The sequence below is a fragment of the Gymnogyps californianus genome, chromosome 9 (assembly GCF_018139145.2).
Source record: "Gymnogyps californianus isolate 813 chromosome 9, ASM1813914v2, whole genome shotgun sequence".
Taxonomy (NCBI): domain Eukaryota; kingdom Metazoa; phylum Chordata; class Aves; order Accipitriformes; family Cathartidae; genus Gymnogyps; species Gymnogyps californianus.
In genome coordinates, this window is record NC_059479.1 from 22,511,152 (window position 1) to 22,537,681 (window position 26,530).

The 26,530-nt window shown below is 39.1% G+C and overlaps 1 protein-coding gene across 2 annotated transcripts in view; it reads right to left on the minus strand.

Moving 5' to 3' along the window:
• LOC127019588 (ubiquitin carboxyl-terminal hydrolase 12-like) overlaps window positions 1–23,971 on the minus strand; it is a 32,506-nt gene extending 8,535 nt beyond the window's left edge. The window contains exons 1-7 of one of the 2 annotated variants that reach the window (XM_050901712.1): window positions 23,914–23,971; window positions 9,646–9,726; window positions 5,177–5,390; window positions 3,974–4,200; window positions 2,677–2,753; window positions 1,663–1,746; window positions 811–1,008 (exon numbers count right to left, since the gene is read on the minus strand). In XM_050901712.1, the coding sequence (XP_050757669.1) occupies window positions 811–1,008; window positions 1,663–1,746; window positions 2,677–2,753; window positions 3,974–4,200; window positions 5,177–5,390; window positions 9,646–9,726; window positions 23,914–23,961 (929 nt within the window). In that variant the 5' untranslated portion in view covers window positions 23,962–23,971. Of the gene's footprint in view, window positions 1–810; window positions 1,009–1,662; window positions 1,747–2,676; window positions 2,754–3,973; window positions 4,201–5,176; window positions 5,391–9,645; window positions 9,727–22,263; window positions 22,359–23,913 lie in introns of those variants that run through there. The other variant, XM_050901713.1, reaches the window with a different exon arrangement.
• Between the last annotated feature and the right edge of the window lie 2,559 nt (window positions 23,972–26,530).

Sequence of the window (26,530 nt, forward strand, 5' to 3'; positions counted from 1 at the left end):
AAATCACCTAGAATTATATGTAGTTTATTTGTACTAATTCTATGCAATATTAGTGTGTTGATTATATTGTCTTGCTCCTCAAAAAGATGTTTCAAAATATTTGTGTGCTGTAATAACTTACTACTTTAAAGCTCACACTTCCAGAAGGCAGTTACATTTTTTTTTTTGCCTTTCATGACTGCTTTTTTCCTAAAAGTGCTTAAAAACTTTTCCTCTTTGCTTTTAAAAACAGAATTAAAGCCACTACAACAACAACAAAAAAATTAATAAAGAGAATAAGGGTATTTTTAAAAATCAGCAGTACACAGTTTATTCCACATGGTGGCACTAGCTTCTAAAAAAACTTCAATGGTTTAGCAAGTAGCAACATGAGAACTGTAACTTAATTCTATTTTACTAAGTATTTTTCCAAGATTTGTTTTTACTTCATTTAGCTTTCCTGGAAAGTAGGGTTGAGGGTGGTGGGTTTTTGTTGTTTTTGGTTTTTTAAAGACTGCTCTTACTTTGCTACAGCTCAAAGAAACTACTTGTTTCAATTGCCACCATATTTGAAAGCTGATGAAAGAGCAAACGTTAGACTGTGTACTCAGAAAGCAAAATTTAAAACAGTAAAAAAGCAGTAAAAAAAGACTGAAACACTTTTAAAAAAACAAACAAACAAACAACTTTCAGACAACTAGCTCTGATGCCGCTTAGCAGGCTCCCATGTTCTCAGCCACTGTACTGTTATAAAACGGCATATGGATGACAAACTCCTTTTAAATTTCAAGGAAAGGCGTATAAGGTCCAGAAAGCACAAAACCAACATACCTGCCACAGTGAACAACTACAGCCACAAGGTCATACATTCTGTCAGGATTTGTAGCATCTCCTGAAGTGTTAAAGAGCCGAAGCTCCAAGGGAAAGACTACACGGTAGGAGAGTTTGGTGTATCGATGCAGCTGGTCCATGTATTTGAACCTTTTTAAGTGCAGAGCGAGAATCATGGGCAACTTTTTCACTCTCATTCTGAACCACAAAAATACGTTAAACAAAGAACAAGGTATTAGCAGATCACCTAAAACAAAGGTTTGTTCAAGAACAGTTTCAATGTGAAGCTTCTTAAAAGGCATCTAAAATGTTGATGAAGACTTTCAAAAGGCTGCTTTTCTCATGCATATTCCAGTGAGAATAGGCAATATTTATTCTGAAAGATTAACTACACAACTGACATTTGAACGCAGGACACCTGTCTGTTGAAAACATTAATTTTTCATCACATCAATGGGAAGAAAGAGATGGAATAAATCTGTCTTGCTGCTCTGGCTGTGACCAAGTATGAGGTGAGAAACAAGATTTTTGCATATAGTATTCATAGTGAAAGCAGATGGGATGGTTTTCAGTGGCTTTAAGCTGATTAATGCTAACAGGGGAAAATGCGAATGTCTGGAAGCACCAGATATAAGCTCTTCTGGGAGGAAATCAAAATTAATCTCTTCATTTCTCTCTGATAAGATTGCCACAAAGTCACTTGGTCTCTCCACTTTTCCTTACTCCCTTCCCCACCAAATACAGACCTAAACAGTCTTACGTTTTCTTTTTACTGAATTCACACGGTGTACTTTTCCAAGAGCTGCCCATTCTAAGAGAACATTTACATTAGCCTGAATATTTGAACCTTACCTCTTCTGTGCTTCCTGTTTACTGCGGCACTGCTCACAATAGTATTTATATTCACTGCATAGAGTTTCAGTATTACTAAATCCTCTGTGGAAATGAAAGAAAAGTCATAAGCAGGGATATTCAGTCAGGCCATCCAGTTAAAAGTTACTGCTAATAATGCTGAAAAAACCCAAAGTACACACAGAAGATGAAATTCCTCTTATTCATATCGCTTATACCTCCCAAACACATTGCAGGTGTACTTGTCCCAGTCTTGGGATGTAGTATCAATGTTCAGCTGGAAAAATGTGGAAATTACGCCCTTAAGTATTAACCACATACTTTCTGGGCAGGAGTCAAACGTGCTAAGTAATAAACAGCAATAAGGTGATTGTGTTTTGTTTCCAGAGGTAGCCACTCCATGTTTTCTTTGGTGGCAGACATTAAATGTTAAGACCTACAGCCATTAGCCATTGACTCGCCAAAGTCTGGATTATCTTTCAGCTCCTAGCAATTATACATCCATTATCAGCTATTAAAAAGCCAGATGCTATATTCAACTTGCAGTATCCTAGCAGCTGATAAGCCTTGGATCTAGCAGTCAAATACACAGAGCAAATTTCTATCAGCAAAAAAAAAAAAAAAAAAATCTGACCACAAACATCAGGTCCAGACAACTGAAATGCAGTAACAATATTAAAATAAACAAGAATTTATTATGAAACCAAACATACCGTGTTTAGTTTTGATAAAACCTAACTATACAATGTAACAAATTAAAAACCCCATAAAAGCAAGTGAAAATCAATCTTATGTACCACTAAGACATCATCGTACTCATTAACTACTAAAAAGCACTAAGAAACTAGCAGCTTCAAAAACCCACGATAAAGATAAAATGAACAGCACTCTGAACAAAACATATTTTACCATAAGTCAAAGCCTACAACTGTTGCACAACAGAGCAACTAATCTAGGCTCTTTCCTTCTGACCAAGGGCAGGTATTTTTTCCATTCCCAAATATTTTCATTTACCTTAGACAGTGTGTAATTGATGTATTTTGTTCCACATCAACCGATAGATCCAGAAAGTCCTCATCTTTGCTACTAACCTTGAAAAAAATAAGAAATATTTCATAACAGTTTAGAACTGGTAGATTTCTTTTAACCATTTCTGGAATGGTGCAATGTCCTCATTGCAAGTAGAGAGCTTCGTGATAAAAAAATAAATATACACACACACAGAGGCCCTTTCTTGAGGTAAACTAAAACTGAAGAAATAATCTGATGTGTTGTTAGAATCCAGAGAGGAATAACACCACAACAGCAAAAACCAAAACCCAGAAAAAAACCCACAAAAAAACCAAACCCAAAAACCTTTCTCGCAAAACATCTCTCCCCCTTAAGACTTCAAGACACATCTGCTTACTTCACTGGCAAAATCAAGTTTTTAACCACTCAGAGCTCTCAGAGCTGGAGAAGCTTTAACCGTATTCCTCTCTGCTTTGTAGACTGATACAGCTTTCTGCTGCATTTCAGAGTTTAACAGTAAACACTTATAGGAAACGCAGAAACAGGCAGATGGGTTTTCAATTAAATGGGTTAGCAGTTAGGAAAAACATCTTTCCATTTGTGGAACAGTCACATTTAATTTCAAAATTCTTGAGACAGAATCTTATTAATGTCATTTTTAGAGCTTCTATTCACCACATAGCCATAATTTTAGATTTAAAATGCCAAGAACAGTCATGTCAGTTGTAATCACTTCTCTTGTTTTCTCTCCCCATCTGGGTTTTCATTTTTTTTAGAAATATTAAATCAGACATAGCACATGACTAACTACAAATTCCTGGTCTGAAGGTGGTGTGGTTCTTCTAATTCTAGACTTTGTGACACTTCTTTTGCTCTCAAACAGTGGCTATGGACCAGGACCAAGAAGCACAGATTTCTAGTTCAAGATATTCAGTTAATCCCAGAGTTAAATAAAAAGTGAGCAACTCTCATGTAGAAACACAACATAAACTATCAATCACTGACACAGGAAATAACATGAAGACAAAAAGGCAGCTTATATCAGCCAGGTGCAGACTGCCTTGATGGAAACAGGGAGGAGAAACAGAAAAAACACTACGCTTTTTCTGAGAAACATACCTTAATGAGTATTGGTTTGAACATAGAGGTGATACAGTCATAAAATAGGCTATGCTCCATATTTTAATAGAGAGAGTGCAATTTCATCTATCCTAATAAATGAAAAAGCGTGCTTAGTATTAGGGAAAATGATCCAGAACCTGTGAAAAATCTAAGAGGTTTTGTTTTGTTTTAAACGTACAGCCTCACAGTTAAGACATCTGGTTTCATTGGTTAGTGTTCCTTGGAAGATTTCATGGACCCACGTCAGATCAGTCTTGTCTCCTTCTTCACTCTCAATGCTGCCGTTCTGGAGTTTGCCATTCTGCTTCTCCTGCTTTTTCTCTTCTTGTAGTAAGTCAGCAATAGTGTTAAGTAGGTAGTTTAGGAATTCATGTGCATCCTGCTGCATATAATTATCAAATAATTCTGGAAAGGAAGAGATCAGGGAGAATGAAAAAATACAGACACTTCATAATATCAAGTTACTATGTTTTCAGCAATTAGTGCGTGCCCTTCCCCCTTCACTACCCTATTATACAATTGTGGGTTACACTGTTAAGAGTCTTTGAAGAATTGTACTTTGTTGTTCTCACAACGGATGTTAGGTTACCCTCAACTATTCCTCAGGGTGCAAGAAACAGGCAGTTGAAAAATAACATAAAGGAAACTTAGTTTGGGCATTTCTTGGAACTGAAGAAAACCATGATTGGTTTTGGGGGGGTTTTTTGATGGTTTTTTTTTTTTGGGGAGGGAGAGAAATAAAGAAATTCAGATGTGTTGCCTTGGGCCATTAGTTCATTAAGTCCAGCATCAAGGGGGAAAAATCCCCTACTATAAGTTTGTTATATTTTCAAGTTCAAGTAGAGATGATAAATCAACATACAGAACTTTTCCTCACAAAGTAGCCCTGGGAAATAACCACTAGTTTTCACCATAAGGAATTTATCCTGCCGCAAATGTAAGAAAGTGGGCTAAGAGTGGTTAAGTCTCCTTAGAGAGTTCAACTTTGACCAACTCCATGAGGTCTGTTTAGCCCATGACAATTTCTAGCAACGACCCGAAGTGTGCTGACTTGCAGCAAACCTCTACAGAACATGATGCCAATGTGGAATAATAACTGGATTACTGAGACTTAGGCACATGCTCCGTACTTGGTCTAAGCAAGCACAGAACAAAGATATCTAGATAATCCTCTTACAACACAGCACAGTTCTGATATAATCTCTGTTCCTATGCTACAGCGGCGGTGAAATTCACACCACAAGCAGGAGTTCAAAAATCTTCCAGAAATCTGTTAAAACTTGACAATTTGGACTCACTTAAAAAGGAAGTTGCGTTTACGTTTTATATGCTTAAATCTCCAATGCTTAAATCTGCATAAAAATTTCATTTATTCATTTACCATTTTCTTTCCTCAATCGGGAAATAAATTTCTTGGGTGGGATGACTCCCACCTTCTTCTTTTGTGTAGCAATACTGTTGAAGAGATCAGAGAGGCATGTCAGGAGGCTTTCCTTCTTTCGAGGCTGCACTTTGTATGCCAAAACTTTTTCCCGAAATGGACGACAAAAATAAAGTGCCTGTAAGACTGAGTTGCAGTAGCAGGTATTGCCGAACTGGTTAAAACAGAACAAAAGGAAAACAAACGTTTTCATATTAGGTCTGTTAAAAAGTAATAACAAGAAGAGGTTGCTCATTAAGAATGTCACATACTGAAAACGGAAAAGTCGTCTGTCAGAGTTCATTTACTGGGGAAATACTAGTAGGCATGGTGTAAAAGACTCATCCTTGTATCATCACAGCTGGTAACAGCAAGAAAAGGAAGAGAAGACAACAGTCACAGTGATACTGGGCACCAAAAAAAAAGCAGGAAACCACTGACAAAAAAAAAATCCAATTGAAGGCTCATCACAAAATCAAAACTTCTGGAGACACAGCATGCTACTAATCCTGACAGGCGAGATCCTGCTGATACTGATGTGGAGGGGTGCCAATGATACAGCAGAACAGAGGGACAAGAGACAGCATCCATCAGCATCACTGTGTCTCAACTGTATTATAGTAACAAGAGCTTAATGCATGAACTCATATGTTAGATTTGCCTGTGTCACATACACAAAGTACTTTTTAGAGATAGTTAGCAAGGTACATGTTAAATATTTCCTGTTTATAATGAAATATTATGAGAAGCACATGATGCAGGCAAATTCAAAGAGCAGCTGTTTTACATCTCCATATCTGAAGGCAGTGTCATTTTAGAGAAAGGAGGACAGCAATAACAACTTCCAGAGGCAGTGTTCCACATTGCTTAACAAGAAGAAACACTCAGACCGCTGAGATATTACCATATCATCCACAAGAAGTACACCATGGTTGAGTTGTTTCTTCGCAATTTATTGTGCAACCCTATTGTACAATGTTGTTGCTTCAAAAAAGTGAAACAAATTCTGGGTTTGCCTGTCCCCAGACATTCTGGTAATGAGATTCTGCATCTCAAGAGCATTGAGAGCAAAATATTTTAAATAAGCAAAACGAGCATACAAATCTGACTACAGAACACAGATTATTTTATTATTACTATTTTATTATTATTTATTATTATTATTTATTTTCTTAAGTGGTACTCAGATAATATGGCCGCTACTGTTCACCAAAATTTGGTGTGATTACTGTAGCAGAATGGTTTCAAGTTAATTTTCTGTTTCAGTTGGCAAACTGATTATTAACAGTTTAATTCATACAGCTAAAAAGGTTACAGCAGTAGTTACACTGACATTAATTTATACCATATGCAAACAACACAGAACAACAGTTAAAACTTACTGACATGAGGAAAACAACTATGCAAGCTAAATACATGAATTAGGATAGAACCTAACTCATATGCTTGTTAGTGACCTAGGAAAACAAATAAGTATCATGCTAACTAAATTTGCATACAAGACAAAATAGGCAAGAGAACTACCAAAAGTCTGATTAAATATTATTGTTTTCAGATGAGTTATCTAATGTATTTGTCTAGAATAATCCCAGAAAATTGACAGAAGAAACTAGCAATTAACCATCTTTAAAAAAAAAAAAAAAAAAAAAAAAAAAAAGGAAGGTCATGGTGCATTTTAAGTCAAAAAAGTTTACAAAGCAAGTAGTTAATGAGATTTCAGGACTGTATTCATGGAGAAATCATGCCAAAAAGCATGAAGTCAACTGGTTATACACGTCCTGCTTTGATGCTACCCACACAGAGAGAAATTATTAGAACCAAACTAAATGGAAGAGTTAAAGGAGTTAAAGAATTAAAATTCCATCCAAATAGCTTTAAAAATTCCTGACAGTAAGATACAAGATGTTTTGCAGTAGTCAAAGTGATATGGTGAAAAATTCACTTTATGGCATGCTTTAGGTTTTAAAAATGTCCTTCTAAATAGTATTTCAACTGTCTTTGTTTGCTACTACCTTTACATAAAGTAACGTGGAAGAACTTTTATCCCTGAAATCAATATCTTGCATGTTAGCATTTTAGATATTTTACTGCATGCTAAGTACTTTATAAAAAGACCATGTGATGCATTTTATTTCAGCAATTCTGACTTTTTTTCACGTTAGAACCAAATCCTTCCTTGAGCAATTCAGGGCCTTGGGAAACTTCTGAATATCTCAATTATTGATCTACACTTCTCTGTATTACAGAGAGTTCTCCACAAATAAACGGTATTACATAGCAGTGTCACACTTTTAAACTGCAATCGGTTTGTGTTTAGAAGTACAAAGTAGTCAGATCTTTCCAATCATGACCTTAACTTTGCTAGAAATTCTGCCTGAGAAAAAAGAGGACTCTAACTATTTGTCTTCAACAGAACCCCAAAAACCAGGTTGGCAAGGCAGTTCTCAATGGGCTGATGAATATTTCCAAACCTGGAGCTACATGCACAGATCAAATACACAAATAGTGTATAAAGTCTAATGTGACCTAAAACACAAATGAAAAACAGGTACAAACGCGTAGGTTTTAAAATCTTTTTGTCATGGTTTCTCTGGTATAAATAAATATTTTAAATAGATGCCAAAACACAGGGTTTTTTGCTTAAAACTGACTGTACTTAGAGTCAACACTACCTAACTTCAAAAGAACTTGTAAAATTTTACACTTTCAACGTAAAAATAAAGTTTGCAGGCTTATTTTAAGATAGAAGCTTCTTAAAATGAAAACTGAGATTAAATTCTGGAATGAAAACATTGTTCCATCGCTCTTGCACTTCAGTTCAACATCACATGTAATCTATTCTAACAGGCTGTCAGAAGGAGCAGTCAGACCCTTCTCCCATATACTCTGCAGCAGCTTTAGCAATAGTTTGACCGCAGGCAAGCTGGTTCAGCTCACTGATCCAAAGAGAAAATAACTATTTAAAAAAAAAAAAAAATTAAAGCCTCCATTGTCCACAGGTTCAACACCTGATTCTATTTGCAGTGCAACCACACATTTACTAGTATTGATGCTGAAGCCATGAAACTGCCCTCTTTAAAGTGCTCCAATCAACTTCAAATCATGAAGGAACTAGAAATAACTTAGGAAAAAGCTCTGCAGAACAACAGCATGAAAACGATCATCCTAAAGAAATTGGTTGCAAGGAATAAAGCACAATATTAGTCATATTTTGTCCTTCAAAACAGAGAATGGATGTGGTTATAATAATTCTGGTTATTTTTAGAATGCTATTTTTCCTCTTCACACTATTCATCGCTCTGCTATTTATGTTACACTTGGAGATGCCTTCCGTTTTTCTCATTATGGTGCAAACCTCAGCAGCTTTGGAATGGCCATTAACACCATACTTAAGGAATATAACGCAATGTGTTTAGATAGTTTGGTGTCTGAGAACACAAACTGCTAGAAACCCACACAGAAGTCAATTAAATGAGTTTGTAACGAGCTGCAACAAATAACACTTTAGTAGCTATTTTAACCTTATTTGGCATGTCAAAAGATAGATCATCTTTCAGTTTTCAACGAAATGTACCTAGATGACCAGCAAACAGAAGTATATTTATGTTTCTAGTGGGTTTTGCCAAAATTGTATTTTCACATCTTAAATATGCCACAGAACCACTGTTTCTATTAACTAACTTCCTATATTTATTGGTAAAAGATGTCACAGGCGCAACAGCTGCCTTTCTCCTCCAGAAGCACTGGCAAGTTCAACGTCAATGCTCTGTTCTCTCCAGTTAATTTAGGTAGACAATTCTTATTGCCCAACAGATCCCAGTCAAGTCAGATCTATACAAACTGACAGATACAAAAAAGTACGTCTTTTTAGAAAGATTCACTGTTACACAAGGCTGTCAAAAAATAAAAAAGGAGTATTACTACATGTAAGAAAATTATCAACCAAGTCAATGTCATTCATCTCCTGGCTACTTCCTCGCATGGAAGAACCTCCACTAATCCCACAAGTATTATGTTTTTAGAAAAGTAACAAATTTTCATGTTAAAACCTCAAGGCTCCCATACACTGCAGCATCAGTCTAAAATCACATCTCTCTTTTTCTAAAAGAGCGTATCAACAATGTACACACTTTATTAGTTAATGTCCTTTCCAGCTAAATATAAAATCTTACAATTAGAAACATACCTGAGTAGGAAGGTTTCTCTCAAAGACTTTATAATAAATATACTTATTTTTCTGTATTTAAGATGAAATTTATATCTTGATTAATAACAAGGCATAGCGCCATATTGCAGGATGTGGTGTCTATGCAGAGTCCCACTTTAAGTTAGAAGTGCTCACAGATCAAGTTCTAACAGAGAATCCTGTTAAATTCAAAATTAGGATATGAATTAAAAAACAGCATTTCAACCATAGAAAATTCACTTACATTGACCAAGCCAAAATAATGCTCATTCACAGGGAACTGTTCAGGACCAATCTCTTTCTCCAAAGCAGAGGCATTGGCGCCCTACAAAGAAACAGTATGTTTATGTTAGAGAAAAAAAACACTTACTAAAAAAAAAAAAAAAATCCAACAGAATTCATACTACTCCTATAAAAACAAAGAAGCTAAGAAAATAAGTTACTTCCATTGAGAATTAGCATCTCGTGTTTCCTATGTTCTTCAAAATGAAATCAATATGATGCTTTATTATTATAAAAGGTACCATGGTTTAACTTAAAAACTCAACTTCATCAGCCAGAATTAGAGCTATCTGATCTAACAGAAGGTTTTTTTGCATTTGAATTTATTTGAAAGTTAACAACAAGAAATTTGTTCTCACTTAAGACTTCAGGTTAGTCACAGTGACCTAGAAACACCAATTTAAGTTTAGCCAAGAATGCATTGTAAAAATAAAGAAACTTATAACACACAGAGAACTTCTAAACCTAGAGGACAGAAACCATACAGGCTACAAATCCCATGAAAGAAAAAATGGTTTTTCGTGATGTGGACTGCACAAAAGGTTTGATGTGGCTGTTTATTACTTGCATCTCGTATAAAGAGTTCTTGGAAAAAAAAATCTTGCCTTCACTGACACTTTACATTAGAAATACTATCATTTTCTAACTTTATTTCTGTAAAGTACCATGGACAAGTGAAACATGATTGAAAAAAACAAAAAGAATGGAAAGAAGAATTTTATCAGACATTCCTCAAACTCAGATCACCTAAAAGTGCTTTGCCTTTGCTACCCTTAAGGACAATGTATTAAACTTACAGTGCATTTTGATACATCCTTGAGTCTCCAGCAATATAATGAGGATAGAACTTACTATTTTAGATACAACTGAAAAATATCACTACACATCCATATGGTCTTACTTGTCACATAAAACAAGAATTAAAGCATACCAACATTCTAGTTTCAATTTTAACTTTGTCCACTTCAAATTCCAAGTGGTTTATACATCTCTTTCCATTTTTTCCCCTTCTTTTAATCCACCAATACCTTATAGCTGAGCTCCCACTTATCATTTGGTACCTTCCTTCATACGACTCCATTTTGTTCTCTAGTGTTTCTTGCTGATCTTCCAACAGTCCTTAGTTGCATCTGTGCTGTTACCTAAGGAGTTATCATCATTCAATGCAGAATCCAAGCACTTTGGATTCTTTACTTCTGTTTTAAATATCCAAGTCACTCCACCTTCTGCAAACCATAAAGAGAAATCCTTCTGCACAGGTGAGCCATCTTAAAACACCTCAGAAAAGCACTAAACAAACAAAACTTACAGTCCAGCAAAATTCAATTCATTTATTTCCCTGAAGCTAGTAATGTTTTTTAATCGCTGAGCACCTATTTCAATCATTTCCCTTAGCATTCTGCTATTAATATAAACCACAGACAAGCAGAGACTGTATAGACAGTTCCATCTGGATTGTCTTTAACAAAGAAATAACTAAAAATTTTCTAAGAAACAGGAAAGAAACCAAGAAATAATCTAGTTTAACAGGAGGAATGGAAACTCTGTAGTTGGATCTCCCACATCAGATTTACAGTGAATTACATATATCAAAAAAGACAGAAAACGAGGAAGGCTCAAAATTGGGTACTATAAAAAAACACAAAAACATTCACTAGGTGCTGACAGATTTACAAGCAAGACTCTTCGCAAGCAGCAATTACACAGAAATTTTTTGAGGCATCAGTGCCAGTTCAAGCAGCTCCTCTCATTTGTTTCCCTACATCCATTCCCTGCTTCCAAGCACCTCTTTTCCCTCCACTATCTCTCCCCAAAAACCCCAAACCAAACCTAGACATAATAGCTATCTGCAAGGAAGAACTGCTAATATAGCTCTCTCCAAATGCTACTTCAGCTCTTCACTTACATTGTTCTGATCAACACTGACTTTGGGTAATAGCGTAATAGGAGATTATAACGCACATGCTATGTAAACGCACAAAAAGAGGTGATGCTGGTTTTGAAAAATTTTCGGTCTTGAAATCAGAACTGACTGCTAAGTGAGGTTCCTTTACTCTTACATTCTGCATGTTTCAAGATTAAGGAAGGGATACGTATAAAATCTGCAAGCTTGTGAAGTTCAGATAAGTTTCTCTGAACAGTCTTCTCACCTCCTCCACATCTCCACTATTGTGTTAGAGAAACACTGGAGAAACAGACAACATAAGCAGGTACCACAACTTACAGAACTAGTGAAACTAGACAACCCGAATACTCCAGTCTGTAAAGCAACATATGGAATAAATATCCAAACAAAGAAATAAAAGCATAAGAATTGTAACTTTTAATAAAACTATGCTATAAAGCATTTAATAACCTACCATAAACCAGTGTTGCAATTCAACTAAACCACCAACCTGTATTCCACATGTATCTACCCATTTAATCTAACAGGTTACATGCGCCTGTTTTTTCAAGTGCTTCCTTGTATCTGCTGCCCAAACTTTGTACATTTGGGTAAGTTAACTGCAGGGGCAGATGAAAAATTAAGGTTTCCTTAATAAATTAAATGCTAAAGTTAAAGTCAATCAGCCACAGAAGCTAAATTAACCTAACGTTTAGTTGCAATGTTTCTGAAGTTTCGTGTCAGAGAACATTTTAAATTAGCATACCAAAATCATAAAAACCAAAACAGGACTCAAAGTAATTGTGGGAGGAATCAAAATCACAAACTAGTCATAAATAGTTCTGAAGATGCAAACTTGCAAATTAACTAATACGTAACACACTGAAGCAACTCTAGCAAACGCACATGCCTAGAATACCACGATAAAATAACTACACTGCAAACAGCATAGAGTAATTTATCATGGGAGTCAACGTCCAGGAGAACAACACTACACAAGGCAACAAGTATGTAGGGAAAAAAAAGCACTTTATGGTGACAGCACAAATTGGCCTTGGTCATGTTTCAGGATGGAAATACATGACACATTTCTGAGTAAGGCTGCATAACTGGAGTCAAAGTTCAGCTACTCACAATCCGTGATCTTTGCAACTAAATTTGCAAATAGCAAATTAACCAACTGGAGATGAAATCTATTGCAGCATGAACCGTGTCTTGCTGTAATGAAGCCTAAAAAGCAGCTTTGTTTTCAGACTGATAGGCGTTATACACATTTTCCAAACCCCACTAAGAGATTTTTCCATCTGGATAAATACTTCTGCCTCAGATCACATAAATATTTGCTCTTAAGAAACAATACACACTTCATAATTTTGAAAACACAGAATTCACATTTCTCATCTAGAAATAAAATCTAACCAAAGTGGTAAGTGTCCCAAGTATGAAAAATGTATATTTGATTATTTGGGGAATCAAGAGAGATGCATCTCTTCTGGGGTGCCACAGACAAACTGTTCTGCATCTTACAGTACTTTACACATCTAAAAACATAAGAAAATCAATACTGTTTTGCTAAACTATGACACACATTTTCGAAGCAATAAAAAACTACAAGACAAAAATCACTAACACATACCAATTGAGTTTGCTTGGCATATAAAAGCTAAGTAAATAATGTACACTAAAGTACAGCTAAATATTAAGCTTAACGCATGAGATTAGAATTGTCTTCTCATTGCTAGTGCAAGACAAATAAATACATCTTATAAAAACCCCAGAAGTGCATCCTTGAGACTTCTAGGAGGCCCAAGAAAATGCCCTCAAGGAACTGCTCTGCTACTCTGGTTCAGGAAGAGATGATAGAACTTTCTGTACGCAGCTCTGTAAGCAGGAACAAAACACAAATTTATAGTCAACACATAATTACCCAATGAGGAAAACATCCCCCTAGTTTAACTGAAGTGGTAACACTGTTTTACTTATATAATTAGACTCTCAGAGAGATGCGAATTTAACACTTCCATATTGGTGGGGGAGGTGACAACTAAAGTTTCAGCAACTTGTAATCAGGATTTGTAATTTTCTAGAAATTACTGTGACTTAAAATGTTGTCTCAGAGGTTGGTCGCACTTTTCAAGAGCTCCCCTATTCTGTTCACACCCCCACTAGCAGAACTGACTTTGAATCTAGAGAGCGAGCAAGCTTAGCTCAGTGGGTTTCTGCAATTCCGGCACTATTAGCCAAACAGAAAAATGGAAAGCTGCCTGGCCCATCTGAACTATCACCATTTCAGCAGTTCAGAATAATAGATACAGCTAACAATGGCCAAGACAACCTCAACAGACCAACAATAAAATATTCTCTGTCATAGCTGCAGTAATTTTACTTTATGCATATTAGCTAATTAAAAAAGGGACCTATCCAAGAACATTTGTGCTCACTGATTTCCATCAGAAAAGACAAAGAACACCCTTAAAAAAAAAATCCCACATACTGAATTTTAAAGTGTCAAACAAAAGCACAGGGAATTGTTAATATTTAAGTTTTCCTCCATTTTTCATACCAACTCAGCGAGGGACATCACACCAACATTAGATATGTATGAGATATAAGGAAGACAGGATTGATTGAGTAAAACTAATATTTACCCAAAGAACACCAAAAGGTCTCTAAGGCAGGTTTTGTTGAGTTTGGTAAAGCAAAAAGGATGTGAAAAGACCTGTTTCAAAAACTCTTACCTGAGGTAGCTGTCTAACCAAGTCATCACAGATGAAGTGATCCCACAGTATGGCTGGAATTTTAACTGAATAACCCATCAAAACCAGAACAGAGATCTATCAAGTCTTCCAACTTGTAGGCTGTGAGTCCTTTTTGCTCAGTAAGAGAAGTCTTAAAGATTTATTTCCAGCTCAATACACCATGCAAGTGGAAAAAACAGTAGTAGACTTCTATTTCTTAGCCAGCTTACACTGCTAACTCATTGCATCACCAAAGCGAGGTAAGAAAGAAGTATGCTTAGGCATTACGGTCTCTTATAACCTCTACAAACAGTCTGCGACTATTCCCGCAAAGAAAATGCGTATTTTGCCCAGTCTAGATTGCATTGATTTCAGAAACTGGAAATGTATCAACAGTTTCCAGGGGCTTAAATACCTCTATGCCTTCAAACTTATTTGAATTTGTAATTATTCCTACAGACAAATGGCTTATAGATTGCATTCACTTATCTGACAAGAATCATAAGAAGAAATTATTGTTGGAAGATGAAGAAAAGTTATCACTTTTCTATTCACTATACATAAGTAGCTTTACGGTAGAAATTATAATAAGGCCCAGGGCTGAAGAGTTCTTCTGCAGCTATGGATGAACAGAAGAACAGCTGGGAGTGATTAATAACAGCTACATAGCTCAGAACATGAACTACGGTCAACTGATGAGAGAAATCCACATGTCCGGCATCCACACAGTTCTTGCTTCAAGTTATAACTTTTTCCCTTTTTGGTAATATGAATTTTTACTAAGTTCCAGTGAAATCCTAATCCTCCGCAAAACTTGGCTGAGAATAAGTGGACTATTATTACAGACTAACCAACGTTACCAGTCAAAATTTTTTATCCTGAACTAACACTTTCACACTTTGAAGGAATTCACACTTCCATTTATAAGTATCTACTTTTTGCTGCTATGAAGGTAATTGCAGACGTGGGAACGGTTATAAAAGCAATGTCGTACTATCTTGATCAGCATGCAAGCAGACCTTATAAGCATGAAGCAGCTGCTGCTATAGCTTCAGTAAGAAAAGGATCAAAATTAGCACAACATTGGGTCAGTATCCTTGCTGTTATTCAGAGCTCTTGTCCAAAAATAATCAGGTCAATGCTGTACTGCTGCTTGAGCAAACAGTGAGCAGAGAGGCACTGAAGCCACAAAATGAGGGGAAAAAAAAAAACCACAAAGCAGACGACGGGAAAGGGTTACGAGTGGGAAGATCCCACTGTCCTCTCTGCAACAGCCTTGAGATTTGGGATGGGGAAGCAGAGTAGTTTATGGCATTTACCGTTGCTAAGCTGCCGTTCTATCGAGGATTAAGACAGCACACGAGGAGGGCTCAGGCAGCCGTCCTGCGTGTTTTGGAGGGTGCTGGTTTCACAGCTGCTTTGACTGAATGGTGGAGTGTCTCACATTAGCACAATCCACTAGCTATTAGCAATTGGGTGTATTTTCTAAACTGTACAGGTGGATGTGTGACACATTTATGGGATAGGCTGGAACAGAGAAAGTAGTACAGTAAGAAAACAAGAAACTATGGCGAAAGAAGAGGGATAGTAAGTGAAGATACAAAAAAATAAGCATTAAAATAGTCATTAAAGGTGGCTACAGTGCAAGCAGCATTTCTGACATGCTCTAACTATACAGTGTTTTGAAATTACGAAGGAAAATCCATGCAACAGCAGATTGTCAATGGATTTATAACCATTCTATAACCATTCATTACTAGCTCAACATAATGAGACAAAATACTAAAGATTTGTCTGGTTTCTTAGAAGGATATGGAAATTTAGAGATACCTAAACAGACAGTACACTTGTCAAACAAATGCTACTAGAGTTTTTTAAATGCTAACAAGCATGACGCAGTTGCTTAAAGTACAAGAAAAGGAAGAAACTAGAACCATGAAGTTGTTCTCATCTTTCAAAAAACACAACCACAAACTTGCAGTTTGTTTCTTTTTTTAATACTAATGATCCTGACAAAAATCTACAAGAAGTCTGAGTAAGTCATTGCTGTGCTTATTTTGGGGTGCTCTGCCACTTTAGATGCTACATTTACAGTTCATTTGTAGACAGCAGGAGATTTTCAGAAGAGAACTCTTAAAATCTGTATATGTACTACTGCTCCCGAAGTTCCAGAAAAATTCCTATCTGTACATTGTATAATGTTTAAACTGTAGTTTCGTATGCTTGCCTATACACTTCAGCTGCTTTAGCCCTATCTAAAATACACACAAGACTAATCTCATCACCAGATTACTTTTAACGACCTAGAGAGAATCAGTTAATTTAGAACACTCTCCATACAGTCCATGGAAATCTGAAGACACAGCCTTTCTTCAAGGATAAATTACTATTTTTTTAGCTCAGTGCAAAGTATTAATTTCCACATTATATGCTTTTTACACAAGCCTTTTATCCTTCTCCCATCGCAATTAATATCATTCAGTTCAAATGAAGTAATTAAAGCATTGCAACTTCGGATATCTCTAAACTTTTATTACAGCTGCATGCACACTCAGAAGCTGTGTAGCATGGCTGGTATAAGAGCCTGTTGAAATAAAAATCCCTTATGATACACTAGCTTGGGCTCAACACCATACTAACTCAGCTTTTGGATTGGAACCAGCTTATTCCCACTGAGCACACTGCATGCACTTGCCTGCAAAAGACACTTCCCTTAAAGAAAGGCGAAAAAGATATCTAAGGAGATATTTCAGTGTCCAGAACATATCTGGTACACAAGTCTTGCTGAAGTCTCTAATTATTCATTTGACTCTTCCTTTTTAACAAATTAGAGTATAATAAGATTTAGCATTTGAAAAAAGCTGGGAAGCAGCTTTCAAGTTGTGTGGAAAGGCTCCAAGGGACACCATCATGCAGCCCTCAAGATTAGAAAAGCTGGTTAAATATACTGCATGACTGAAGAGTGATTTTTAAAGAGCGAACAAAGAAACCAAAACAAAAAAAAAAAGGGGGAAAAAAAGAACAAGTAGGCCAAACCAGAGCTACTTAAAACCTTTCAGGAAAGAAATCTGAATGAGATGATGCATTTCATAAAGTCTGCCTGCACTTACTTTGCTGTATTAGCTGTGATAATAGTTCCAGCTTCAGGACTATTAAAATTACCGTGTGGGGGAGTGCAGAAACGAGCAGAACTGGGGTTGTATTTCTGAAAGTTTACAGAACATACTGTCATGATTTTCTAAACACAGAATTAGATGTTGCTTCCACATCTTTTAGAACTCCTTGGTTGTGTAGCACTGAAGTCAGATAAAAAGAGTTGTCAGCCCAGCTATCACTCACTATGATTTAGGGTTTGAAATTATCCCTTTTCATGCACCTAGGAAGGCTGCTGTTCTAGGCATAACAAATTATGGTAAATTGAACTTTGGATTCCAGCACTTAGCGTGCTTATGCAGGCAAAACAAACTGATACTCTTGAAAGGAGCAGGTATAACAGTGTCACAGACTTTCCAAGACTCCACGCTTCCAAATACTGCACAATCTTCTTAATCTGCACAGTCGTTCAGTGCACACAGGAGAGGCTGGCTTTACCCACTCTTCAATAGGGATTAAAGCTTACACAGCACTCTGGCTAATGCCAATATCATGGAGACCACAGTGAAACTAGAAAATGCTGTATTTCAAAATAAGTTTACTACTGTGAAGTGTTTAAAACCTGAAGAGTGTTTTTAAATAAATTAATACAGAATGCTTTGTAAACTGTTTCACGTAAATGTTTATTCAATTAGGAGCTGGTCTTGCAAGGTCCACAGGATCTATGGCTCACAAAGGTAAAGCAAGTCATACACACTTGTGAAATTCTGTAATTTTATGCTCTTTAAAATTAGATAGTAAAGCTAGGCTCCAGTAAAAAGAACATATGGAAAGGATGCTGGATTAAGGGTAGGAAGTACAGAAACTACTGCTTAGAGTCTCAACCTTTGTAATGTGGTACTGTAAGCAACCTATTTCCCCCTTCTTAGCCACTGTCTCCGAGATTACCAAAGCGTTCACAGCTAGTTCATCCACCTGAGAAGATCTCCACAAGAATTCTCCTGACCTTGGGTTTCTCTCAAATTTCTCTCCAATTTGAGTCATTTGAGAGTGATGACTCTCACACACACATAAGAGCAGATGTCTTGCTAGTACACCTCTCAGATATTTTACAGCTTTTTTGGCCCTCTAAAAGAACACACGCAAACAGATCTACAGGTGTACTCAAGGCCCAGTGTTTACCAGTATTGTTCTTTTGTGAGTTGGCAATAAGATTTTATCATGACCTTCACACATCAAACAGTGGAGGAACAATACTGTAAAAATTGAGGAAGCGGATGCTGATGGAAGGCAAAACAAACACTACAGATTTATGAACAGGTTGTAACTCCAGACATTACACATGTACAGGTTAAACAGGCATAGAGGTATGGCAGTAAAATTCAGACACGGGGCCCATCAATGGATCTGAATGTGTATATATTGAGAACTCAATGCACAAGAGGTTAAGTGGATAAATCATAGAATCACAGAATGGTTTGGGTTGGAAGGGACCTTTAAAGGTCATCTAGTCCAACCCTCCTGCCACGAGCAGGGACAGCTTCAACTAGATCAGGTTGCTCAGAGCCACGTCCAACCTGACCTTGAAGGTTTCCAGGGATGGGGCATCTACCACCTCTCTGGGCAACCTGTGCCAGGGTTTCGCCACCCTCAGCGTAAAAAATTTCTTCCTTATATCTAGTCTAAATCTCCCCTCTTTTAGTTTAAAACCACTACCCCTTGCCCTGTCACAACAGGCCCTACTAAAAAGTTTGTCCCCATCTTTCTTATAAGCCCCCTTTAAGTATTCACTAGGAAAGGAGCTGAAAATATAAAATATGACATAAGAAACAAAACATAATGATCTACAGTGCAGCCCTTTATTTTGGCAACAAGTCTAGGAATCTCCCAAATTGACATTTGCAAGAGCAAACACTGAAAGCCATTTATTTTTTAATAGGAACAAGATACTAAGTGATGTGCATATAAACAGAGACTAATTCAATGTATTAAAAGCATTTGCTCTAAATCCTGATTAAAGAACAAAACAAGAAAGATTCAATAATATAGAGCACCTCTTGAACTATCTACACTCTGTTATTTTAACATCTTTGCCCAGGTATTCCTACCTCATTTTTAAATTGTAACAGCTCTGTAGTAGAGGTCCTCTAGTATAATCAATATCTAGTTTCAACTGATGAACCATATACTGCCCATAGTTTCCTCAGTACTCCATGGCACAACACAGTTAGGATCTCTCACTTTTCCCAGGGACAGTGAAGTCATGAAATCTTAAAGTTTATAGACAATCTCGGATCAAAACAGACACCAGAACAGCAGAAAAACTCATCCATGTGGTAGTTCAGGACTCCTGTAAAATCCTAAAAATCATTCAAAGGAAACCTGTGTACTATCCACCTGAGCTGGTTGTTAACTGCAGGCCGGCTGTCTGCTTTGCATAGGCTTACATCTCCAAACTGCTACAAGTCCAAAATCTGGAGAATGCATCAATAACCACGCAGCACACCCACACTATTAAACTGGAGCACAAACAGCACGCGGAAAAACCTTGCACGAAGTAACCTACTAACTGGTTTGCAAAGGGTTACCCGTGATTTTTTCCCCTAAAACAAAGCAGGTTATTCTCAAGCTGGGTTTTAAGTGCAACGATGAATATTTGTTTCCTTCAGCTTAACAAGTCAATCAAGAAGCAGAGCACTGCTGGAAACAGAAGTCTGCTTAGCTAGCTCTACTTTTATCCTCCCTTCTTTCCACTTCCCAGCTACAAATGCTATTTCTCTGATAAAGCTAAAACAAAGTTCTACAAATACAGGTGAAACAGCAGTAAGGCAAACATTATACATCAGTGACATGAAAGCCCTGCTTGAACTGAATAGTGTAAATTATTCAGGTGGCAAATGGAAATGTATTACTTACAAATGATTCAGTCATCTCTTCTCTAGCACTGAAGTTAATAATTATATCCACACTGTACTGATTCAGAGGAGTAGAATAAGACTACCACCAATTTGTATACTGGATTGGAGTTCTTCAGGCATGTCTTACTGGTTTAGCAAACAATTAGACATGAATCTAGAGGAAGTGTCCCTAATTAGCCTACCAAGAAACACCAATATTTCTGCTAACAGTTTACTACAGACTTTTCCCAAAATCAGCTGTCAGAGAGGAAAAGATTAGATCTATGCTTCACACCTTGCTCCATTCTAGTGTTCTGTTTTGCTTCTCCAAGCAAAAAAAAAAAAAAAAGTTATTGTCAATGGCAACAAAAAACCCCTGACTCCTGACTCAAAAACTCAGTTCTACAAGTGACTGACTCAGCCCCTCAGAGCGCAGCAGGAATACCCTGGATTAGATGATGCAGTCAGACCCGTGGAAATTCAGCCCTCCTCGCTCTCTCTGCTCAGTCAAGAGAGGATTCGCATCTGTCCATGACCATGCGTATGCCACAGAACTACAAAGATATCACTTTTAAGTATTTTTGAAACAGGAGCTATGCGGTTTTCATGAAGGGTAACAGAATGCTTCAATAGTGCTTTCTATTTCCCTCTCCCAGTTAATTTTGCAGTTGTTTGCAAAAAGAAAACAAAAACTCCTAGCATCCATGGTAAAGATAAGGGCTGGGAAACAAGATTAAGTCAAAGGGACACAGCAGAGAACCAGAGCTCTAGTTGGTAGCTCTTGGCTACGGATGTGTCTTGCCATATGGTGTCACCAGCCTTACCAAGCAATGAATCATATTCGAATGAGCAAGTATTTTCCTATGAGTTTCCAGTCTTCGCAATGCTATAGGTGCCACATGAATGTTATGCAATCGCTGAAAAAGGGACGGTGCTCACGTAAAGGAAATGCAATGATCATGAGGCACAGAAGAGATGATCCCCAGTACAAAACCCGGAAGTTATTTTAGGGAGGGGGATATGATTAAAGTTATAACTACACTACTGTCTAGTAATGAGATTGGGCATTGGATTTAATTTTTAAAGAGATATTGCAGAAGAGTGAATGTCTGAGACGGAGAGTCAGAAACACCAGTCCCTGTCATGCTGATGACTGAGGGGTCTGAGAATGTCATAAACCTGTGTTTCAGCTTTCCAGCCTGAAGCACAGATGATGACTAGAAGTGCTGGTAAAAACTGCATATTTTACTAAAAAGATGTAAAGTACTGTACAATCACTACATATTAGCATAATGTCGAAGAAAGTAGTTTCCCAAAGGGACTTTGTTAATGTAATTAAATGTTTCTATAAAGGCGGCTTAGGTTTTTCATGTTCGCATTAAGACAAAGCAAACAGTATTTTTACTTACTAGACATTAATTGAAGTAGATGTAAATAAACTGATGCAATTTTAAAATATAGCACCCAGACCTTAATTTTCCTGGGCTAGCTGAAGAAAAAAATAGTGACATCGACAGTAAGTTTAGCCAAGTTATATATGCACCTAAAACACTGATGCTGAAAAATTCCATAGCATTTGATTAAACAGCTATGTAAGACATTTGGAAGCAAGTTTCATACAATTATTTAGTGCTAGCAGCACTGCTCAACATTTTCTGCAGAGAAATGAAACAGTAAGTTCGCCACTTGAAACAAAAACAGTAAGGAGAACCTGCTTCCCCAAAGCTGCAATATTGTAAAGTCTCCTCTTGGAAAAAAAACACAGCACTTCAGAAGGGACATTAGTAGGCTACAAGTATCTGCTTAGCTTTCTTCTACCATCCCAACCAAAATCAAGGTAAGCCCAGGAGCAAAAATGAATCCAAGAGTGAGTATGTATAGCCAAAGTCTCTAAAAACAAATCACAAACACTGGAATGGCTGTACTCAGGTTTGGCTACATACTCATAGGAAAATGCATTGCCTTACATTTGCCCTCTTAATCTGAGGCTCAGTCAGCTGATCTCAGGAATGCATCCAAAATATTATATGGGATTGAGTCCATCACTTGCCTCTGGGGTGCAGAACTCCACAACGAAGTCATGATTCAGCCACCTCTCATGACCTTAATTTCACCTGTGTTTGTGATGGGCAATTAAAAATACAAATTATGTTGAGATTAGTGAAGCATGAAGTTCTGGGAAGTCTTCTGCAATACTTAAAACTTTAAGATCAGGTATCCATTGCCACAAATTTAAAAAAAAAAAAAAATTGATCTCTTTTGTTAAGAGCATTACTATGAAACTCCAAACACTCAGCTCTGTACAGCACCACTGTGTTTCGGTTCAACTGGATCTCAAATTAATCAAAACCGGTAGCCAGTACCTACATGGAAAAGAAACAGAAAAACCCTGCACCCTTTACACACATGTGAAATCAGTCTCAGCAAGTTGGTATGCAAGAGCCCCTTGACACTGCAGCCTACTCTCTGGTTTGCTACTGTGTCAAATGAGATCTAAAACTGAAGTTTGACCACTTGGAGCAATTATGATGAGGGACTATGAAAAATAAAATACTAAAATTGAATACCCTCAGCCTGATTCTAAGCTGGATTTTGGCAATTCAAACCCCTGTTATAGTTTATACGGATTAAACTCCTTACAGTAAGAATCTTTGTGAAATGTTTAGATGGCATATCATTGACAAGATGCAATATTTTATCATGAGTCAGCTGCGTTTTAGTGCTAGACAAACCACTTGCTGGCCTCTATTTACACAGCAATGTAACATCATTAAAAATTCTGCATAATCATGCAATTATCAGTCTCACTCTTCCTAGATTTTCATTGGCAATACGGATGATACCCTGTTACATGCATTCATGTGAAATGATTACAGAGCTTTTATAAACTAGTGTAACAACCTTTAAATTGAGCTTAGTTATCACAACAAATGACTGTGATCTGAGCCAGAAAAAGAATTAGTGTTCAATAATTCCCCTAGTTTCTCTCTCTCTGAAAGAAAGCATCCACCTGCCCTAAACGTATTTCTGCAAACAGGCCGGCAGCTGACACACCCACTAGCAGCGAGCGAGTTCTCATTTCTGCAAAGAGCTCTGTGCTCCCCCCGCCACCTTTCCCCACCCGGGATTAGGGCCTAAGAACTCCAAAACCGTCAAAACAGCAGCTCTGAGCAGCCAGGCTGGCACTCCCCGCTCAGCCTGGCTCCAGCTCCTACCACTTCGCTGGCCCCTTCCCTGGCACAGCCCCTCCCGCAGCGGGCCCCCCCCCCGGCGCCTCACCCGGCTCCCAGCGCCGCCGCGGCCCCCTCCGAGGCCGCCTCGCTCCCGGCTGCGGCCCGGCCGTGCCTTCCCGGAGGGGTGCGGGCAGCGGGGAGCCCCGCCACCTCCCACAGACACCCCCCACACACACACCCGGACAGGCGGCGGTGCCTCCCATAAAATCTGGGTTTTTTTAATTACTTTTACTAATTCTTATTGGGCGGGGCCCTCCTCAGCCCCTCAGCGCGGGGCCGGGGCCGCTCCCGCCGCCGGGGCCGCCAGCTGGGCCCCTCGCCGGCCGCCCCCGCCGCCCCCCCGGGGCCCCGGCACGGCGGCGCCCGGCTGGCCGCGGCTCTCACCATGGTACAGATGGAGGCGAGTCTCCGGACCGTCATCAGTATTTCCATCCGCCCGACGCGGCCCCGCGCCCCGCGGCCGCCCCCGCTGCCGCCGGCGCCATGTTGGGACGCAGCCGCCCAACTGACAGCGGCAGCCGGAGCCGCAGGTGGCGCAACCGCCAAATGGGGCCGGGCGCCGGCGGTGCGGCGCCCAAACGGCGCCGGCTGCGAGTCGCGCCGCGCCCCGAGGGGTTCCTCCGCCTTTCCGTCCCCCTCTTCGCAGCCCTCCTCCTTCCCCGCTCATCTCTCCTCGACCCCGGCTGGTCGGACCCTGCGAGGTCCCCTCGCTCCAGGGGCCGGGAGGGCGGTGTGTTGCAGGCCGACGTGGCGTCGTCCCGGCAAGGCCTCCCTCAGGGTCACCGCAGGGCTGGGCTGCGGCTTCCCCCTGTGCTGAAACGGGGCCGGGGAGGCCCTGGTCCGTGCAGCCGTGGGGATGGCGAGGGGGCGAAACGTGCTTCAGTTCCCGCGGCCCAGGGAGGTAGATGGAGGTCCCGGTGGGATGGGCGCTGCGTGTGTCACCGGCGAAACTGGCGGAAGGAAGGCGCCATCCCCACAGGGACGGAGCTGGGGAGCTGGGAGAGGTCGCCAAACCCCCAGCGAGGGAAACCACGGCCACCCCGGAGCACCGAAATGCACCGAAATGCCTCAAAGGTGCGTGCTGAAACTCCGCGTTTCCCGAGACTCCTTTCAGTGGTTGTGAGCACCCACAAACGGGTTTTTACGACGATGCCCGGTGCGATGATGGAGTTGGACAGTGGTTTTGCACCAAGTAATCCTTTGCTGTTCTGCACCACGTGTCCCTGTTTCAGCAAAATGACAAAAAGGGCTCTGTCAGAGCACAGTGCTACGAATGACAACAGCGTCTATTGTAAACCCAGGAGGAAAAGGAGTGAAAAATGTTGCTGAGTCGCCATATAGCACTTCACGCAGTGCATACCAAAAGCAAATACATATCAGAGGAAAACATCCCTCGTGAAGCCAGGGACGTGTAGAAATGTTTGTCATCTGGCTGATTAAGATCTGCAGAATTGTGTCAAACCTGGAAGGAGCCTGGCTCATATTTCATATGAACTATAAGTTGAGCGCTGTTGAAGAGTGCTGATGAAGGTGGCTGGAAGCCCTCTGTTCATGCTGTGCATGAAGCACAGCGTCAGCAGTGACAGGACTGTTTCCACACGCCGCTCCTTACTCCAGCCCTGACCTTGTGGGAATATCTGCGGGGAAGGGAGGACGGTTCAGTTTCCAAAGCACAAACTTTTTTATGAGGCCAAGATGTTTCCATTCTATTTGAGTTGCTCGCCTGCAGCGATGTTCTCTTACACACATTGTACTTTCCACGTCATCTACTACAGGGTCCCGAAGGAGAGTATTTGGCAACCTAAAAAAAAAAAAAATAAAATCCTTGTAAAATATGCTACAAGTGAAAAAGGACGCGTGCTCCTTACACAGTTTCCATGAACGGCAAGGCAACAAAATTAGGGACAGGAAATACAGAAATAGTGGAACCTGTACAGCGTTGAACCAAATTGAACTATATATTTAAATGATCGCCTCCCTTACATCCCAAAATAGAATCAAATATGATTTATCACAGCTGTCGCAATAGCGTCTGGGGACACTTCCTTCCCCTTTGGCCTCAGGATCAGAACAGCTTTGTGCTGGGTACAATTACGGTGCTAAAATGGCAGTCTTGTCCCCAGACAACATCTTCTGAGGTTACTGCTGAAGCACACGGCCGAATTTTTAACGCATTTTACCCATGATCAGGCTCCGCGCAAGGTGAAATCCCAAGCACAAAGAGAAAGGCTGGTTCCTCGCGCACATCACATTCAGTTCTGTTCCTTTCTTATCTCCTGCGAAGATGCTTTTTATTTGCCTTTCCCAACTATGAGGGTATTTAGTTACTGGGAGGAAAAAGGTGGTTAAAACACTACTTCTGTTTAGTGCAGTGTGAGAACCGGCCTTTGGGCCCCAAGTTTGCAACCGAGAACAAAGAGAGTCAGACAAAGCTGCAAAGATCAATCTGTTGTTGTTTGAAACACATTCAGGAGCGGGGGACGTGTACGCGAGCCGCCAGCTACAAGTTTTATCACAGCATCTGCCAAAGCAACCGGCATTTCCCCAGCACCACATTTAGCATTTCTGCTCAGAAATGAGCCGTGCTTCTCCAGCCATGTCGCCGTAACGTCAATATAATGTACAAAAACATCTGAGATATACTGGAGGCAAATGTAACCCTTACAAATAGACTTTTAGAAGAAAGATCATTTTTGCCAGGGCTAGGCAGAAGGGGAAAGAGTGACAACAGTCGCCATTTCCCCAGCATGCTGGGATCTTAGCAAGCTCGCTCTGGCTCCGCTCATCTGTTACTCCTTTTGTAAAATGTATGAGGAATAATTATATCCAGTTTTAAAAGCAATTTGACATCCTCATATGAAAAGCACTATGGTAATGGCAAATATTTTTATTTTTAGAATGCTTCATCTCTGAAGATGTGTAGGCGTGCCAACAACAATAAAAATAGAAAATCTTATAAAAACCATAGCCAAAAGCAACATAGACCAATAAATAAATCTGT